The sequence below is a fragment of the Schistocerca gregaria genome, chromosome 4 (assembly GCF_023897955.1).
Source record: "Schistocerca gregaria isolate iqSchGreg1 chromosome 4, iqSchGreg1.2, whole genome shotgun sequence".
Taxonomy (NCBI): Eukaryota; Metazoa; Arthropoda; class Insecta; order Orthoptera; family Acrididae; genus Schistocerca; species Schistocerca gregaria.
The window spans coordinates 571663479-571685068 of record NC_064923.1 but is presented as its reverse complement, the minus strand read 5'-3'; the positions used below and the strand labels follow the sequence as shown (position 1 = coordinate 571685068).

General features: G+C 39.1%; 1 protein-coding gene across 13 annotated transcripts in view; it reads right to left on the bottom strand.

Annotated features, from left to right (window-relative positions):
• Window positions 1–21590, bottom strand: part of LOC126365822 (uncharacterized) — a 182930-nt gene that overhangs the window by 135717 nt on the left and 25623 nt on the right. For 6 of the 13 annotated variants that reach the window (XM_050008432.1, XM_050008433.1, XM_050008427.1 and 3 more), the window contains exons 5-7: window positions 12857–13007; window positions 3297–3462; window positions 3006–3154 (exon numbers count right to left, since the gene is read on the bottom strand). In XM_050008432.1, the coding sequence (XP_049864389.1) occupies window positions 3006–3154; window positions 3297–3462; window positions 12857–13007 (466 nt within the window). Of the gene's footprint in view, window positions 1–3005; window positions 3155–3296; window positions 3463–12856; window positions 13008–16056; window positions 16174–21590 lie in introns of all 13 variants that reach the window. The other 7 variants (XM_050008439.1, XM_050008435.1, XM_050008434.1 and 4 more) reach the window with 2 other exon arrangements.

Genomic DNA, 21590 nt, shown 5'->3' with positions numbered 1-21590 from the left:
TTCTCTGTTTAACTGCTCAAGGTAGTTTTCAGATAAAGCACTTAAAAATATTTCACTGGATTCTTTGTCCCTGCCACCCTTATGAACGTTTGAGTCTCCCAGTCTATATCCGGCAAATTAAAATCTCCACCCAGAACTATAACATGGTGGGGAAATCTACTCGAAATATTTTCCAAATTATCCTTCATGTGCTCAGCCACAGCAGCTGCTGAGCCCGGAGGCCTATAGAGACATCCAATTACCATGTCTGAGCCTGCTTTAACTGTGACCTTCACCCAAATCATTAAACATTTCAGATCTCCATCAATTTCCTTCGATACTATTGCACTTCTTATCGCTATAAACACGCCTCCCCGTTCACTGTCCAGCCTGTCTCTGCGGTATACATTCCAATCTGAGTTTAGGATTTCATTACTGTTTACGTCTGGTTTCAGCCAACTTTCTGTACCTAGTACTATATGGGCGTTGTGACCGTTTATTAATGAGAGCATTCTGGGACCTTCCTATAGCTGCTCCTGCAGTTTACTATTAGCACATTAATATTGTTATTCCCTGTTGCATTTTGCCTACTCCTACCTTGCCGCGTCTCAAGAGGCGTCTTGTCGGGCCTAGGGAAGGAATTCTCTAACCTAAAAAACCCCGATGTGCACTCCACACATACTCCGCTACACTTGTAGCTGCTTCCGGCGTGTAGTGCACACCTGACCTATTCAGGGGGACCCTACATTTCTCCACCCGATAGTGGAGGTCGAGAAATTTGCACCCCAGATGTCCTCCGCAGAATCGTCTGAGCCTCTGGTTTAAGCCTTCCACTCGGCTCCAAACCAGAGGACCGCGATCGGTTCTCGGAACGATACTACAAATAGTTAGCTCTGATTCCACCCCGCGAGCAAGGCTTTCCACCTTCACCAACTCCGCCAACCGCCTGTACGAACTGAGGATGACCTCTGAACCTAGATGGCAGGAGTCATTGGTGCCGACAGGAGCAACAATTTGCAGTCGGGTGCACCCAGTGCTCTCTATCGCCGCAGGTAGGGCCTCCTCCACATCTCGGATGAGACCCCCCGGCAAGCAGACAGAGAGAACACTGACCTTCTTCCCCGACCTTTCCGCTATTTCCCTAAGGGGCTCCATCACCCGCTTAACGTTGGAGCTCCCAATAACTAATAGACACCCCCCCCCCCCCCCCCCCCGTGTGCCTGCTCGGACCTTGCTGAAGGAGCATCCACATGTCCACTCACAGGCAGAGCGGGCGACGCCACACGGACAGCCTCCATATTTACCCTCGCCTCGTGCGCCGTGAACGCTGCTGAATCCGCCACTCCCCTTGGGGAGAGGGTGGCCCAACTGCGCCTGGTACCCACGAAGATGTCTCGACAGCAGGGTCAGTGGGTGAAGCATGTAACACCTGGGGTGTACCCTGTGACGCACCAGACTCCCCACTGCCACTACACTCCGAGGCAGCAACCTGAAGACGGCTGACCACGGCCATCAACACGCTCAGCTGTTCGCGAAGAGTGGCCAGCTCCTCCTGCGTCCGTACACAGCAGTCACACATCCTATCCATCCTAAGCAATCAATTTACTGAAGAGACTTAATCAACTTTTAACTAGACTGCTAATTCACTAAACGCGGCTGATTATTGACTAAACTGTGATTGCTAGCCACTTCTTGTAGAAAACAATGAAAATAGCACTACCTGTCTCTGGACTGTATTGAAAACAAACACTAGCACTACTGGCACTATGGTTGACCAAAAGGGACTCTCTCTTACTGTATTCAAAACAGTCCTCTCCTTGTGATTAAATCATTTTTGGTCCCCTCAAAAAGGCTCTGAGGGGCAAACGATTCACCTCGGTTGACAAGTGTTGTAAGTGTTCACACTATCATGAAGGTACGAATGCACATACGCACAGTTTGTGCCCAAGGGGTGCCCCACAGTCTTCAGCTACATCAGGAAGTATGCCGAATGGGCCATTGTCTTGCTCAGCTGTAGCGCTATGCTCGGGAGGGAATGCTTTCCTGGCATGAGTGGTGGCTGGATATGAGCCACGGCGCCATCACTTCGAATCAGAATCGAAATTACTGTCTCCAGTGGAAGCATCCAGGGTCACCACCACCAAAAAAATACCAAGGCCATCCACTTGAGTGCAGGAAAGGTTATGTTGATGTTCTTCTTTGAGCAAGATGGCCCGGCCCCATTCCGATTCACTTCCTGCAGCATGGGACAACACTGAATGCCCAGTGTTACTTGCAAAACTTGACCACCCTTCACCAAGCAATCAAATCAAAACGACAAGGCAATATCACCTGTGGGGTCATTTTGGGCCATGACAATGCAAAGCCTCGTATGGCTAACACAGTCGCGGCACTCCTGCAGAAAATCAAATGGGAGGTTCTCGGCCACCCTCCATACAGTCCGGACCTCTCTCCTTGTGATGAAATCATTTTTGGTTCCCTCAAAAAGGTTCTGAGAGGCAAACGATTCACCTCGGATGACATCATCCATCTGTATGTATGGAACTGGTTAACATTGCAGCTCCAGAAATTTGTGTCACAATGGGACAATTGCCTCAACAGACTGGATCAATACTTCTAACACACAGGTACTTGTTTCTGTAATTATGCCTCTGGCTCATTTCTTTTTGAATGCTCTTTATATATACACAATTAAGATTGTGGTGAACCCTCAGTGCGTGAGTCTACTTGCAGTTGGCCAATTTTTATTCAATAAAATTTCCTCACAGTTAGCAGCATTATCAATGAAGACCCTAAAATTGCAACTAATATTACTCACTAACTCATTAATGTATAACATGAAAATCAATGGTACTACTGCACTCTCTTAGGATATTACTTCAGAATCTGAGGATGACTTTCCAATCCAGGATAAAATGCTGATAATTTCCCATCCAGTTGCAAATCTGATTAGGTCGCCAGTAGGAATATATCTGAATATTTTTCCCTTGTGCTCTGTGTGTTGTTTGTTGTTTTCTGACAGTTACCTTTTTTGTCACCTTTTGGTTCAGCCGGCTTAAGGGCACGTTCGTTTGTAATTCCCTGATCGCTTCCCACAGGAAGCTGCCCACCACTGCGCAGTCCCCGCCGCCTCGCAAGAATCTCTCTTGATATTTCTCTTCTTCGTAGCAAGATTCTAAAAAAAAGGTACAAATGAAATACAGCCTTACGCAGATGCATAAACCCAAGTTAGAATAAAATATTAGTGAGCTACTTATAGGGTAAGATTAAATATAAATCAAATGAACCTTTGTAAGTTACGTTTTCATGCAATTTACCTCCTTAAAGGTGAACGCTTGATTGGTCTCAGTTTCCTAACAGCATGAATAATTTTGACAGGAGATTTCTTGACAACATGTTTTGCTGCTGAAATAATTCTTTTATTCGATTTTGTCTCTTCCATCAAAGCAGCAGATCTCGTTCGCACCATGTTCTTGTCTTTAACTGAAAAGAGAATTGGGGAAAAAAGATCAAACTTTAGGCGAAATCTAAAGGAAAAAGGATTAATTTGACAGTTCAAATGGAAATATGAGAAAGATAGTTTCTGAATGCATTTGAATAAAGACTGATAAAGAAAAAAGCAATGTGGGATGTGGGGCTGGAAGTAGGCAATAGTCATCAAGTAATGGCTGTTCTAATATGCTATACACTTTACAGAGCAATTCATACCACGACCCTGCACAGAGCCACACTGCACAGTGTTGATCGTACATTATGCAGTGGTTTTCCTTCTGCAATTGAGCAGTGCACATCTGCAACTACACAGGGTGATTCTTATTAATGTTTAAAAATCTCCAAAGTGATGTAAAAGATTCTGAGACAAGTAACTTGATATAAGACACGTGGGGGCCACAAATGTCGGGAAATGCCCCAAAACTGGCTGACAAAAGTTTGAACATGTGATGTCACCAGATAAAGTATAGTCGCATGTGCATGACTTTAGATCATGGGGCACAGGGTTTGAGTCTTGCACCTGGCAGGCAGTATTTTCTCACAGTGTGTAAGACAATTCTGAGTTTACATTCAGGTAAGATTTGTTATTTAATTTATCAGTTTCGCTATCTCCAATGGTGTATTAAAAAGTATAGTGCAACCAAAACCTACTGTGTTGTTTCACAAGTAAATGAGTATAAGTTTCCAGACTGTACTGCAACCAGTAAGTGACCTACATTTTTTTTACTAAATTATGTCTGTAAATAAACAAAGAATGGAGGAAAGAAAAGAAAAACAAAATAAGACAGCTTTTGGTTGGTTACAATGAGGACCATTATTCTTTAACTACTTCATTTACAACAAATCACACTACTTGAATGCGAGTATTGCAACGCTCAATCATTCCTTCACTCACGCGCTCAAAAATACCCTCTGTATTTGGGATTTACACAGTGGCAATGGCCATGTGGGCTAGGAGATCCATTTTGGACGTTACTGGGGTGATGTAAACTAGCTCCTTCACATGACGCCAAAAGCAAAAATCTAGTGGAGCAATGTTTAGCACTGCACACTACTCGCAAGGGTAGAAATGACAGGACCAATCAGCGCAAGTGTGGCAAGGCATGTCGACTGATGACATCATATGTTCAACATTTGTCATCCGCTTTTGGAGTATTTCCTGACATTTCCAGCCCTATGTGTTTTGTAGTAAATTACTTGTCTCAGTGTCATCCACGTCACTTTGAACGTTTTTAAACATTACTAAGATTCACCCTGTTTAGTGCAGGGGTACCTTGGTAAATTTACATCTACATCTACAGGGATACTCTGCTAATCACATTTAAGTGGCTGGCAGAGGGTTCATTGAACCACCTTCACAATTCTCTATTATTCCAATCTCGTATAGCGCACGGAAAGAATGAACACCTATATCTTTCTGTATGATATCTGATTTCCCTTATTTTATTGTGGTGATCATTCCTCCCTATGTAGGTTGGTGTCAACAAAATATTTTTGCATTCCGAGGAGAAAATTAATGATTGGAATTTCGTGATAAGATTCAGTCGCAATGAAAAACGCCTTTCTTTTAATTATGTCCAGCCCAAATCCTTATCATAAAAAAAGTAGTAGTGAGATGAGAGAATGTGCTTCCCTACTTCGAGACTCATACACAGCACCATGTACTTGCATCTTTCTCTTGGTGTTATAAGGGCTCTGAATGGTCGCCAAAATAAACAATACCAAAGTGTGTGTGAATTCTAATGAATTATTTGATTTATTACAATAGAGGATTTGTATGGGTGGTGATGAAACATGTTAAAAAAACCTGCAACAAATTTTTATGCCAGAGGTTCAAAACCTGGTATCATATTTAATGTATTGTGAGACACTTTTGCAACCAAGATGTGCCATTCGGAACCAGTGATGGGAAAAGTCAAGATCTAGAACTCTTTTTGAGATTTTATGGTCATGTATTAATGCTAACACTGTAGAGTCAATATGAGCTTGTTATTGTTGTACTTGTAGATGGAGCACCATAGTCTTCTATTATACCAAAATGTTGATCTAACACATCAATGTTAAATCACCGTCTTTGTGCTGTAAACAATACAGAAATATTTCTAAAGAATACTTAGTTTTTATGGTCTTACAGCATGTTCTCCAATATTTTTCAATGAAAGAGCTGTCAATGCCAATAAATTTCACTATACATTACTTTCAGTATAATTAACTTTTGTTGGGAACTTCTGCCTGATTTATGTCCTGAGAACTGTCTTGTTTCATTTCACACTACAATGTTCTGGCTACATTGTGGAGCACCACTAATTTTGCTTTAACTCTTGGCAGCAAAGGAGACAGCGGATGGTTCCAGGCAAATTGAAGCCATTTTGACAGGATTCAGAACATGCATTTCAGTACTGCTCACAGAACTCACTAAGCTACAAAATTATACTCAAACACTTAAATATAAGACAATATTATGCAAACCAAACAATGGAAAATCCAGGATGGACAGCCTTCATTCCACCATCGCACCCAGTCTCTTTGCTTCTCTCCTTTTCCGCTACCCTCTCTCCCCACCTATGTGTGACTCAGCATCTCCACTATATGGTGAATCGCAACTTTCCTTTTTCATAATATTATGAAAATGATAAGACTGCTACTCACATATAGAGTTACAGACAGGTATACGAAAAAGACTGCTGCACATTTGAGGCTTCGGGCAAAAGGTCATCTAAAGTAGAAATCATATGCACATTCGCGCATGATCCTTGTCTTTGGTTGATGAGACCTCAACGGCCAGAGGCTGTGTGTGTGTGCGAGAGAGAGAGAGAGAGAGAGAGAGAGAGAGAGAGAGAGAGAGAGAGAGAGAGAGAGAGAGAGAGAGAAGACAGGAATATGTACAAGAAATGTCCAAGACAGTTTTTGAAAATGAAATATTTTGACCAATTTTGAAAAAAATTCCATATAACAACAGAGCAGATAACTTTTTTTAGATACATAAAATAACTACGCAATATTCAGTTCGGGGTCTGTTTTTGCTTACAAAATTTCCTGAGAGTGGACTCTCAGGGTGAGGTGCTTTAGTAGTTGTTTCTCCTATGAATTTCCTTAGTAAACTATAATTTCTGTTCTTTCGTTGTATATAGTTTCCCCTGGATTTTCTTTTTTTCTTCTTAAACTAGCATCTCGGTTCATTTTTGTTAGTACTGTTTGTCACCTGTCTTCTGACTAATTTGATGTGCCCTGCCACGAATTATTCTCCTGTGCCAACATCATCAGAGTACCAACTGTATGTTCTGTCCTCAATTATTTGTTGGATGTATTTCAGTCTCTGCCTTCTCCTATAATTTTTTACCCTCTACAGTTCCCTGTAGTATCATGGACATTATTCCCTGATGTCTAAACACACATCCTTTCATCCTGTCTTTCTTCTTGTCAAGCGTTTCCTGTACGTTCCTTTCTTCTCTGATTCTGCTACGAACCTCCTTAGTACTTAACTTATCACTCCATTAATTTACAACATCCTTCTGGGGTACCATATCCCAGATGCTGCAGTTTTCTTTTCTAGTTTTCCCAAAGTCCCACTACTGTACAATGTTTTGCTCCAACATACATTCTCAGAAATTTATTCCTCAAATTAAGATCACGTTAGATACTAGACGACCTTTTTGGGTAGGTATGCATTCTTTACCTGAGCTAATCTGTTTTTTTGTGTTATCCTCGAACGTACATCATATTTCATTTTGGTTCCACATTAGCAGAAGTCCTTCACTTCATCTGCTTCATGGATACCTATGTTGATGTTAAATGTATCGCTAATGTCATTTCTGCCACTTGCCATTGCTTTCATCTTTCTTCAGTTTCCACTCAATCCACATTCTGTAGTCACTCCATTCAACAGGTCCTGCAATTCTTCTTCACTTTCGTTGAGGATAGTAATATTATTATCAGCAAATCTTAAACAGACCTATCCAACCTGCTATTATTGTACCTGTATTAATTTTTCTTCTCTTTTCCCCTTTTTTATCTTGAATCCGGTCAGACATTAAACATTTTCTGGAAAATTGTTCTAGGAAAACAGCGATCTCGATCTCCTGTATATCAATAAAATATGATAAAAACAGTCCTGATAGCATAAATATCATTCTCTCTGTTTATAAACACCCGTTGAAACCCAACCATCTTCAGCCCTGGGCTAGCTAGCACACAGCAACATCTTTGTAAGGAGTACACATACTGCAATTACTTGCTAACATCTTTGTGTTGGTATCTGCAATCCCACATTTACCATTATAGTTTCGTTGTCCTAATTTTTCTGGACCAAATGACAAACTTCATCGAAGTCAGTGCATACAAATAATTCAGTTCACAATTCATTGCAAGTATGTGCTCATTTGGATCAAGTTATGCTGTTATAAACGTTTAAAAGCCTCTACATTGTCATAGTTGGAACGATTAACATCTCGTATCATTTCTCCTATTAATATGTCTTAGTGGAATATCAATGTGAACTTCTTTGACTTGTGCAAGTATAAACTATGTTTACCAATTTACACTTTGTGGATATGTTTTTGTGATTTATGCCTTGCTGAATGCTTACAGTGTCATTAATAATAAATAAACTGCCCTCAATTGACTGTGTTTCTATGACCTGTGATTTATGTGATTGGGAGATTCATGGGAAGTGTTGCCACTGAAACGGTTTCAGAGTGTAGGGACTATCCTGGTTGTCGTGCTATGTAATCAACAGAGTTAAGAAACTGGTCATCATCCATAAAAGTCACCTGAGGTTTAAGAACTGTATGGAAAAAAGTCATTCTGGAAACAGTAGTGTTGCATTCACTATTGTTTAGCATCGTTCAAAATGCAAAGAAATTTTCAGTTACAAGACAAGGAACTTACAGAGGACAAAAAAATTACGCTCAAACCAGATTAGAACCATCACAAACCTGACTTTTAATCCCACTCTCGAACCTGCCAAGAGTCTCACTGAGGCATCTACATACAAAAGTTATCATCCCAGTCTGATTCAGAAACAGATCTCCCATGCCTCGTCTCTACAGTCACCTCCCACATACCCACTGCCCAACCACAGAGGAGCTCTCATCTTGTGACTCAGTATCACCCAGAACTGGAGCAACTGAATCACATTCTCTGCCAGGATTTCGATTGCCTCTCATCGTGCCCTGAAACGAGGAATATCCTACCTATTATCCTCCCCAGTCTCAATTCAAGTTTAACAAATGTGTGAAATAAGTGGACCTAAAAACAGTGTAGTAGAGAACATTATTATTTAACACCATTCAAAGTTTTTTAAGTTATGAGACAACAAACTTATGCACTACAGAAAGAAGAAGATGAGGCTCGAACCAGGTTAGTACCATCAAAACCCTTACTTTTAACCCTACTCTTGAACCTGCCAGAGGTCTCACTGAGCCCTTCACAAGTCAAAATCATTATCCCAAATTTGTTCGGAAAGAGATCTTTTGCCATGTACATCTGGTTTGGCCACAGAGGAGCATTCCTCTTGTGACTCAGTAACACAAAGGACTGGAGCAACTGAATCCCACATTCTACTTATTGTTATGGCCTGAAATGAGGAATCTTCTTCCCTCCACTCTTCCGCCTCACCCACAGTGCTATTCCACCGTCCACTGAACCTACACAATATCCTTGTTCATCTCTACTCAATTCCTGCTCCAAATGTTTTGCCTCATATCCCTGCAACATAACTAGCTGCAAGATCTGTCCCATAGATCCTCCCACTACCACCTACCCCCATCCTGTAAGAAGCATCTCCTATCCCATCACAGGTGGGGCTATCTATGAAAGCAGCCATGACCTCTACAAACTAAGCTGTTACCACTGTGCTGCTTTCTATATGGGCATGTCAAATAACAAGTTGTCTGTCTGCATGAATGGCAATACAAAACTGAGGCCAAGGGACAGCTGGACCATCTAGTTTCTGAACACGTTCAACACAATGTACTTCACTTCAATGACTGCTCCACAGCCTGGGTCATCTGGATACTTCCTACCAATACCATCCTTTCTTAATTTTGCAGGTGGGAACTCTCCCTACAACATACCCTTCACTGCCCAACCACCTTGTCCTCAACCTGTCAGTTCCTGTTCTCCACCTACCCATCACATTCCCTGCTCCCACTCCAGCACTACACACACCTTCTATTCAGCCAACATACCTACAATCTTTTACCCTTCTCTACCTGACTCCTCTCCTCTCCCTATTCCGCCCACCCTGCACACACTCCCAACTATGCTCCAAGCAGCCCTATCCCGTACCCACCACACCTCTGCTAGCTCTCATAGGCAGCACACCTACGTCCACCCTATCCTGTTATCTGTCCCCCTTCCCCACTCCAACCCTCCCTTAAACCCCAAACCAGGTTGCTATGCAGGTGCAGACTGCTGTTGGACCACAGCAGGTGGAGATAGTGGCCACATTTTTTACAGCTCTACACCTCCTCCCTGTGGCAAGTAGCAATATACCCTTTTCCTAATATTGTTGTAAATCGTCAATTTTATGTCCCTCTTTCCTGTCTATTATTCTTGTCAGTAACTTGGATGCACGAACTGTTAAGCTGATTGTGCAATAGTTCTTTCACTTATCTGAGCTTGCTAACCCGAGTTTAAGAATGGAATTTCCACTCCACATTTAATGTTGCCATCCTTGATTTTAATTTCACTATAATATTAAACATTTTGATAATGGAAAGCTAAGTTCATTCAGCAATTCTGAACAACATTACTGGGACCCTGCAGGTAGCACAGAACACAACGACTCCACTGCAACTTCTACTTTTCTCCTCCTCTTAAGGCAATAGCTATTACATTCATTGTGCTTCTAAGGTGTTAACATTTCAATCTTATCATATACTTCTACCCTGAGCAACTTGTGGGCTGAATCCCTTAAAAATAGTTTTTATCTCTATGCTTTTCACTCCTTCTTTTCTTTTCTTTTCTTTTTTTTTTTTTTAAAAAAAAAAGTCAACAAAGTATCAAAGGGCTGAAACTATTAATGGCTTCGATGTGTGATGGTCAATGTGTATCTACCTTTCTAATTGGTACAATGTCAATTTCCTGCAGCTATCTGATCTGGAAAGTCTTTGGCTGAATACAAACAATGGTCTTCCAAAATGTTTCACTGAGGAAGATCATAATGCAGTTCCTCTTTCAATCATCTCACAAATGCTGAAATGGCACATATTGACTGTGGAATAAAAAATCAACTAAAAATTCTCAATAGTGGCTAAAATGAGATACCTGTGAGGTTCTGGTTAGAATATTCAAAAGAACTTGTTTTTCTTCCAGCAGTAGTTTATCATACATCACTGGAGCAACGAAGGCTATCTCGCAACTGGAAACAATAATGGGTCACACTCATTTTCAAGAAAATTTGTAGAACAGATGTGCAAATTATAGGCCTTTATTGCTGATGTCAACCTGTTGTACAAATATGGAACATGTTTCATGCTTACAAATATTAACATGTTTGAAGAATGAAAATTTCCTCTAGAGAAATCAGTAAGGATCACACACAAAGGTCATTCAAAAGCTCTCTCTGTTCATCCTTGAGATCCATAGCACTGTAGACAAAGGTGCCCGTACTGATGACATGTTCCTTGACTTTTGGAAAGCATTTGATGCAGTTCCGCTCTCTCATTTCGTGAACAAAATATGAGCTTACAGAGTATGGCACAAGATTTATGATTGGACAGAGGACTTCCTTGCAGACAGAGTTTAACATGTCATTCTCAACAGAACAAAATTAACAAATGTTAAAGCAATTTTGGTGAAACACAAAGAGAGCTATGGGCCACTACAATTTACAATTTAATGATCTAGTGGATAATATTGGAGGTGCCACGAGACTATTTGCAACAGAGCTGTTGTCTACAAGAAGGTAGCAAGGCTAGAAGAGTACGGCGAAATGCAGGAAGACATGCAGACGATCGATGATGGATGCAGAGACCAGCAGTTGACTCTGAACATAAATAAATCTTAATGTATTGCACACACACTGCCAAAGAAATCCACTACTGGTGAAAAATCACTGGGAACAGTAACTACCATACAATATCAATGAGTAGTCAAATGGAGTAATGTAAAGTGAAATGACCACACAAAACAGGTAGTAGAACAAGCAGATTCCAGGTAGAAATTCGCTGGAGGAAGCTTAAGGAAATGTAATCCATCCACGAAAGAAGCGGCTTACAAAACACTCATTTGAGCAATTCCTGAGTACTGTTCTCAGTATGGGACACTTACCACGTAGGGTTAATATAAGAGATACACTAGGTACGTGAAGAGTTGCGCATTAATCACAAGATCATTTATTCAATAACAGAGCATTAGAGAGATGCACAACCAACTCCAGAGGCATATGCCACAAGAGAGGCGTCATGTGTCACGGAGAGGTTTGCTACAGAAATATGGAGTGTGTTTGTTCCAAGGAGAGTCAGGGAAAATATTGCTTTCTCGCACAAACACCTTGCAAAATGATCATGATGATAAAATTAGAGCTCATATTGACCTTCACTGACAGCCATTCTTCCTGTGCACCATTTGTGAATGAAGCAGGAAAAGGGGGGTGGGGGGGAGATAATGGTACAAGAAATACTCCCCCCTCCCCCTCCACAACGCCATGAAATGACTAGTAGAGTATAGATGTAGATGCAGACATTGATGTACAATTGAAGGAGTAAAGGGAAGCTACTCACAAAATATTTTTGGGCTGAGCAGTTGACAAATGCATGAACAGACAACAGCTTCCCACAGTGGTAAAAAAGAGAAAAGAAGCTGGACAGGAGAGACAGCAGGGAAAAAGGGTAGGCATGTGGCACCAGCAAATGTTGTTATGTTAGTCTACTAGCTCCAAGGAACGGCAAATAGTTGTCTCTACTTCTTCCTTTATTTGCTTGAACTTCCATTTTGGACTATTATTTTCTGCTACATCTTTTTGTCTGTCTGTTTCCCATAAGATAATGTATGCACATCCGTACTTCTCAGGAAAGAACCATTACAGCAATCTGCCCAACATTTATGAATCACAGACTTAAAGAATCTGAGTCCATTCCACATTGGGATGTCCATACCAATCCCATGAAGATTTCTCTTTATTATCAATGCATGCAAAATGGGAGAAACAGGGCTCAAAATGGTGTCTACTAGGAGGGAACTTGATTTCAATAATATTAATATGTATTGCTTAGTCACTCAATTTACAACCAGCCGAAAATGTACATCATCATTTCAATCTTTACCCTGGCTTATAGCTTCTTGCTTCTTTCAACAATAGGGTCTTCATTAAATCATTTCATATTCCAGCATCTTTAAGAAAGACTGTAGGAAAAGGGAACAAATCTAGACAGTGAGTTACCTTTCTGGACAAGTTTGCTCAGATTGCCTGCTCTCTGCCTGGCAAGTCGTTGCTCTTGGTATTTCTTCTTAAGAGCCTGAACTGCAGCTGTTGGCCTCCTTTTAGCAATACTCTCCACTTTTTCATTTTTACGTGGAGTAGGTTGTGACTGCTGGAAACAAAATTTCATGAGAAATCACTTATTAATGTCACAATATTTATTCAAAGTTCTGCAAATAAATTGATATTTTAAATGCAACACTTACAAAACTAAAACCAACCAATGAAAATGTGCACTTAATAGAAAAAAAATTAAAAGGAAACATTTTACGGAATATGGGCTACCAAAATGAAACAAAATCTGTCCTAAGCCTGAATCTTTACTCAGTCTCTTTTTTACTCTTTTCACTTATTTTATTTGTGTGTGAGAGAAAGTATGAAATTCTTTACTATTAAGATATAATATTGTAACAACATGGAGCGGGGACGGGGCAAGGGGTGCTCATCAATAGAACAGACATGAAGGAAGTACCTCCATCATACTCATACTGGCAGAAACATATCGCCATTTTTCTGAATTGTTTTATGAAAATTCTTTATTGTGTAATGGGAAGAAGAAATTATTACTTCTCGAGCTACTTTACAGCTGCCTATCCTGTTGACTACGTTATCAGTTGGCTCAACAAAGATAACATCTGCCACCGATTTTCTTCCAATTTATTACTATTTCAGACCTTAGTACTCCATTCCTTCTCCAAGAAATTGAGTTTCTCTTCAGTTTTTTCATGTTTGGTTTCATGAGCATTAAAATTATTTGAAGAACAATATTACTAAGTCTGTTATACTTAGTAAGTGTAGCATTTGTTTATTACCACTACTACCCAATTTCAGCTGCAGAGCCATTTTTAAGTAGACCCACAAATAATCACGCAACTCATCAGCACAGGTGATAATATGAGCTGCACTTGCTTTCATATGAGAGGAAGCTTATGTGTCATTTACCAACGTTAACATTTATTTTATTATTTGATATGGATATTATATATTGTATGGCAACTATTATTTTATTGCTTGACGTGCACATAGTTCTCATCCTTTTTAGTGATTATGCTATATACATATGTACACACTCCTTCATTTCTATGTTATGAGCCCAATGGACAATCCAGTGCTGACCAGTCGCCATGCCATCCTCTGCCAATGGCAATAATTCGGATGCAGTACAGAAACGTGTGAGCGTGAGGCACAGCACACCTCTCTCCCAGTCACTGTCATCTTCCCAGACCTTGGAGTTACTACTTCTCTCTCAAACAGCTCTTCAGTTAGCATCATGAAGCTGAGCGCATCACATTTCAGTTCTCCCACAAATGGAAAATCCCAGGCAGTACCAGCAATTGAGCCCAGACCCTCCATATGGCAATCATCCGTATGACCAACCAGTTATTGATGTGGAACTGATATGTAGGCAAATCACATGAACTCTCCCCCCCCCCCAAAAAAAAAAAAAAGAAAACACTGCATCAAGAATACCATCAATGACTGCAGGAGACACTAGATGAAGTGGCTGTTTACATTTTGTACAGACAAGTAAGTTTCTTTCAGTTTCTCATCAAATTTATGGTCTCTGTGAAAATAATGTCACCCTTTAAATTCTTCTCTACAAGTTCACACATTTCTCTTACAGAACTACTCAATACGATCCATACTGTGCTTATCTATTTTCTTATCCTCATGTGAGGCCCTTTACATGCCCATGTAACTGTCTATAAATCCACAGTGCTAAAAATATTTTTGGATTTTGAACAAGTTCTTTTACTATTAGATCACATATTCATACACTTTATGTGATACAGATGGATGTAACAATGGATATTCCATAGGTACAACATGCCACTATAAGAATACCTACACATTCAATATTTCAACACATTTTTCAATACAGCAGCTATTGCTACAGTCACATTAAAATGAGGGAAGTATTCTTCCTGGATACCTTTTTCAGCACCTTGCCTCAAGCACCTGGAAAGAATTGAAGAGCATTTTACTCCTATAGACTCTGGGAAGACACTTGGCATGGTGGCTCATGGGTTTAGCAGAATGAACAAAATCCACAATGCATCATACAACTTTGGATCAATATTCACTTGTTTCGGATAACTAACAATCTAAGCTCAGCACACAGTTTTCATTATGTTGAGTTTTGTTTCATGTGACGTTAACTGAATGGTCTGTCTATGCTCTTGTACACAGAGGCAGACAACATGCTCAATTCAGTGCTGACTGTTAAGTTAGGCTTGGATGGCAGTGAGGGAAAGTTGTACTTTTAGTTTGCACTGATTCAGCTAGCCCCATCAGCCAATGCACCAAGTATCTTAATGGAGAGCATCAACAATAACTTTTAGTTGTTTGCATGTCTCAAGATATAAACAGTTTGCTGTAAATTTTTTTTACTCCTGAGTTTCCATGTGGATAGCACGAAAACACTGATTCTCAAGAAAGTTAGATACCAGATAATCTGAAGCCAGTATTTTTGTTAGAAAAGAAAAAAAAAAATATTAAATTATAAAATTTACTTGCCTAATATGAGAACCCACCCGATAGTAATGCTTCATTTTAACCATAAAGATACCAATTAACATTTTCTTTTTTCTCCAAAAATTTAAATAAGAATAACAAAAATTCATATACCTCAGTTCAGCCATCACGCCACCAATATATTGGGAATAATTAGTGAACAATTCATATGTGGTGTGATTAATAACATTACAGACAGAGAGTGAACATTCACTACACAGCCAGTACACTATATGCAAATTAAATTGAATAAAACACTTGCTAATAAAAACTTAACATCAAATAAAGTTCAAAACTTTGCAACTAGCATATCTTGTGACTGCAACTGGAAACAAAAGTTTCATTTTTAACACTTGAAATAGTATAGCTGGTTATGCCAAATGCATTTTAGTATCCACAAAAAATGTGGTGAAGACAGCATAATCTTTCATTTTTTTCCTTGTATTACCTCTAACAGCTCAGGCAAAAACACAAACGATCAAAAAATGTAAATAAAAGACATCAAACTCAAGATAAATGCATCTCTCAGCAGTATTAAAAGCCACACAAGGCATTAGCAAAATTCTAACATAACATTTTGTGCAGCTGCTATTTCAAATCTTCCAGCTCAAATAACGTACAGACTGATATAACCCCGTGCTACGTACACACAAGCCAAGGCTAGACGCCTGACCATCCGGTTGTGAGCAATGAGCTTTGGAACTTGAAGCTACCAGTGGCTCCTTAACAGCCAAAGATATTCCACATTCCTGAGTCACACTGGCCTAAGGAACAAACAATTCACTGTCAGAAAAAACGACCAGGCAGAAAAAATTAAATATGTAAATGAAGAAACAGTTTGCAAGAAACTTCAATATTATTCCCTTATATGGCTGACAGAATGCACTGCTTTCAAGCAAGAGAGGCTAACCGTTAAATGGGACCTCTGCGTATCATCCTCATTTTCCAACTGCCACTACAATATATAAACACACACACACACACACACACACACACACACACACACACACACACACATATATATATATATATATATATATATATATATATATAGCTTATATTATGGCCTTTTAGGCCCTCTCTTGCATCTAATCAATCGTTCTTACAGAGATGACATTGCAATGTTCGTAGTATATGAAGTGTGCACAATAATAATAATAATAATACAGTACACAATAAACAGTACAACAGTAACGCCAGTCGTATTAACAATGTGTTAAATAGTTTTCCTGTAACATAACATTCCTGCTAAATGGACGTAATGATACACCAATTAAAATACATAGCAACCTAAATAATTTAATTTTTAAAACTTAATAAGCATTAAAACATTGTGAATTTACAAAGTTTTTCACCTAATAAAATGCTTTTTCATTAAAAACCCGAGTGATTATTATTCATTTCAAACACATTTTACCATTGGTCACACAGCATAAAGCAGATTCAGGCTAAAAGATGCATGGAATAAAGAATGAATTATCTGATTTCAGACTTGTGGAAAAGATTCAGCTGCAGGACGGATATCAGCCATAGCTTCCTATGGTTCTGAAGGACAAGGACTTTTTTTTTTATTAATTAATCCTGGGATCATCTTGCTATGATACAGGATTTGTCACCACAATCCTATCAAAACAGATAGCCTGAATACACATACATACAGAGTATATAAGTATGTTTTTTATGAGGATAGGACAGGCAGTCAGCTGTACCCTTGCTGAAGCAACCATCCCAAATTTAGTCCCATTTGGGTGGTTCCCGTCATACAATCTTCTTTTCTTCAAACACAATTTGCACCACACAGCATTTTACTTAATCAAAACTTAATTGATTGTTTTACTGATCTAGAAACACAGATGCTAAAATTTTTAAACTGGAATGTACACTTTCTTTGATATTACTCCTGGGGCAAATAAATACTAATGTTTTTCTGTTTTGGAAGTAACTTCCACACAACAAGTGGCTAGTAAATATCAAAATTACTTCAAGGGAAATGTTTTATAATTTCCAGTTGTTCAGACAGTAAGTTTTGCAGATTCCTACTGCACTTAGCTTTGTTGAGGGATGTATATTTTACTGGAGAACTTGATATTTTAACTTTCATAGTATCATAAGCTCTAAAATTTCGAACCAGCTAATAAACTTTTGCTTGAACGTTGATTGAATGAAAGTACTAAGTTTTCCAATTATATAAATATATTTGGCTTACATGTCATGCAATAATTTGAAAATGATTTTAATTTAAATATTTCATTGTTTACACAGAACCTTAATAACAAATAAAACTTAAATTATGCTTCAAACCAGTTTAATGTTTAGAAAGGCTTATAAAATACTGGGGGACACAAGGATTGTCGTCTTATTGACTAAAATATTACTTGATCATAGACTATATAAAATAAGCATTTTAAATAATTTGTGAAGTATGCTCCAACTTAAAGAGTCTATTGTCACACGGTTTTGGCCTTGTGACTATTCAAGCTTTCCCAGAGGATGTGTTGTAAATAGTCTTCACGAGTTGGCCACCTTCGCGGGTTTTGGCCTTGATTAGCACTTGCTATCCAGTGAAATATAACTTCATAAACCTTAGTAAAAGCTTTTGCAATGTCTTCGGTTGGGATTTTCCAGAATGTGTGTGGGGTAGGAAGTTAATATTTTTGTCTGAACTATATAACTCTTAATATTTTAGGCAGGGTACTCACTGATGTGTCATGATAAGTGATGTGAACACATGGCATGGTAGGACAATGTCATGGCATGCATGTGACTCGACAGCAACACAAGTAATATGACACCTTGTCTTCTTTGTACAAAGATGGTCATTCGGCTTTAGTCAACTTGGTTAATTTTTATGTAAATAAAACAAAGCTATGTCTGTCTCTGTAGTTAGTTTCTTATTACAGCTTTCACTTTTTATGCAAGAAATTAAAAATCACATGTTTGGGATTTGTGTATGTTATCTGCTACGTAACAATACAAGAGAAGGAAAGTTGCTACTCACCATATAGCAGAGCTGCTGAGTCGCGATAGACACAATAAGAAATTCACACAAAAGCTGCGGCCATTAAGGCCTTTGTCAGCAGTACACACACACACACACACACACACACACACACACACACACACACACACACACACACAAACGCAACTTGCACATACGTCCGCAGTCTTAAAGAGCTGAGGAGTGTTAATTGTGTGAATCTTTTTGTTGTGCCTATCAGCATCTCTGCTATATGGTGAGTAGCAACTTTCCTACTCTGATATTGTTACATTCCATCCTGGATTTTCCATTGTTTGATTTTTATCTGCTACGTAATATTTCTCATTTGGTTTTGAAGAAACTTTTCAATATAAACATTTTTGATTCTTTCACATCTTATATTCTTGCATCACAGCTTTATAATGATTAAGCTTTCTTTTCATTATTGCTTGTAGTTATTATGATACTTCAAAATCAAGTAACCTACCACCCATATTTCAAAAAGGTTGTAGAGAAAAATACAGTCACTGCCTAGTTTACATTTTGTGCACTGTAGGTCATACACTGCTGCGTATGAAATGTAGTTAACACATCGAAACTGTTTGTAACTATGGAGGGAGAGCTGTATCTATTTCCAGCCTTGAGTAAACAGGTAATATATTTTGGCAGCTGGCTGCGAAGGGCTACGGCATCCCACACTTGAACAATGGCTCTGAGCACTATGGGACATAACATCTATGGTCATCAGTCCTGCCACACTTGACACTATAGCCTTGCGCTATGTGGAGTTGGGCTCATGTTTCTCTTTCGTATGTGGTTTCTGAAGTCTGTTACAGTCATATTTTAGGTTAACAATGTATTAGGAATTATTTTTGCTTAGAAGTGGAAATCGACAATCGCAGGTACAACAGCACAATATACTGTATGTGTCAATTTTTCTTGTTTGCACTAACAGTTTCACTCACGTAACATTCAGTAACAGTTTCTGTTTAAATGTTATGCATTCCAGTGAGCAATGAATGTTAAATTGGACTTTGCTATTGATATAATTAAAGCATACTGTGTTCTGAATGATTACCTGTGTGTGTGTGTGTGTGTGTGTGTGTGTGTGAGAGAGAGAGAGAGAGAGAGAGAGAGAGAGAGAGAGAGAGAGAAAGAGTGTGTCAGTGAACTGAAAACACATTTACTGCAAAATAACTTGAATTTGCCACAAACATGGATAAAAGAAGAAGAAAAATGTCAGCAATAAGAAACACAGATGCAATGGTTAATTATTTCTATAAGTGAGACTGGTAATGTGCCTTGCCAGGACACCAAAATCTGATGTGTTTCACACATGAAACATCATATATATTTCCCTTTACATACGTAATTTTGTTAATTTCATTATTTTATCTTGGTTGTTATTTTCAATAGCTGTGTCTGTAAATTATTTTGAAACATAATAAAACAAACTAATTTGCTTCTGCTGCCTCTTTCTCACATTATCTAGTAATCTGTTTTAAGCAGTGCTTACTGAATGTGGTTTGTTTAATACTCTGATTTCACTGATGTCAGTACCAACCCTTTCTAATAACATAATTGTCCAAGTCGATCATGTGGCTCAATTCATGTGATGCAAATGAATTTAGGTCACTATTTTTGCTCGTTCACAAAACAAGCGTCACATCATGTAAGAAATCGTAGTGCGTGCTGCCATCGATGCTTCATTCTCATCCGCCATTCATTTGTTGTACATGTTGTAAAAGGACACCCTCCTCTAATATTACATTTTTTTGTAGAAATAAACGATACCATGTATACTATTGATTCTTGTATAGGTGAACATTATCTCAGCTGTTTAACTAAATGAATTTAAAATGATTTTGTATACTATGTATTATATTTCAGGCTAAAATGTATAAAAAGAAATTAATTTGTTAGTACTCTGTAAGTGCAGTTAAAATTATTCTTCTTTTAGACATATTTTAAATTAAGAAATATCTGGCATACTTAAAATTCATATTCTTAACTGCACAATCTAATGCTACTTATTAAATTTATTTCTGGATTCGTTAATAAAATAATGTTATATCTTGGTGACGAGTCTTCTTTTGTTAAGAAAGTTTGTAAACTCTTTTGCTTTGTAAATTCTTTGGAATACTGTGAGTACTACAGAATGTTAGTAGCAGTGGGTATGCCTCTGATGGAGACAGATGTATTTTTATGATTGACACTAACAATGTAATTTGGGATGTTATAGAAGTGGAAACTGTAAAGCCGGCGTGATACTGAAAAATGTGACAAAAACTAAAATTCAAGAGTAAAACAGGCAAATCTTCAAACATTATTCAGATCAAAAGGAACCTACAAAAAAATCAACATTTCAGCTTCAAGAATATACCCCTATATGCTAGAACTGCAGCCAACAACAAGACAAAACGAAGATAAGTAAAATGTTTTTTCTCTTGTAAATCTTATGCCTCCCAGTGCTTTCAAACCTTGTGCAGAGACAGAGAATTTCAATAGTGATGTGTGGGACAGTCAGGTTAGAATGTTTACAATGAAATAATTAAATATAACATATTTATCTTTATACAAACATACTACACATTTCCAAATACATGTCTGTCAACCAATCACACTAGAAATGCTTCAGAAAGCAAATTATTTCAAGTTTTCACAGTTATTTGACTTGACTTGTCCACAGCAGCCTGTTACAAAATACACTCCTGGAAATGGAAAAAAGAACACATTGACACCAGTGTGTCAGACCCACCATACTTGCTCCGGACACTGCGAGAGGGCTGTACAAGCAATGATCACACGCACGGCACAGCGGACACACCAGGAACCGCGGTGTTGGCCGTTGAATGGCGCTAGCTGCGCAGCATTTGTGCACCGCCGCCGTCAGTGTCAGCCAGTTTGCCGTGGCATACGGAGCTCCATCGCAGTCTTTAACACAGGCAGCATGCCGTATGTGCAGTTGACGGACTTTGAGCGAGGGCGTATAGTGGGCATGCGGGAGGCCGGGTGGACGTACCGCCGAATTGCTCAACACGTGGGGCGTGAGGTCTCCACAGTACATCGATGTTGTCGCCAGTGGTCGGCGGAAGGTGCACATGCCCGTCGACCTGGGACCGGACCACAGCGATGCACGGATGCATGCCAAGACCATAGGATCCTACGCAGTGCCGTAGGGGACCGCACCGCCACTTCCCAGCA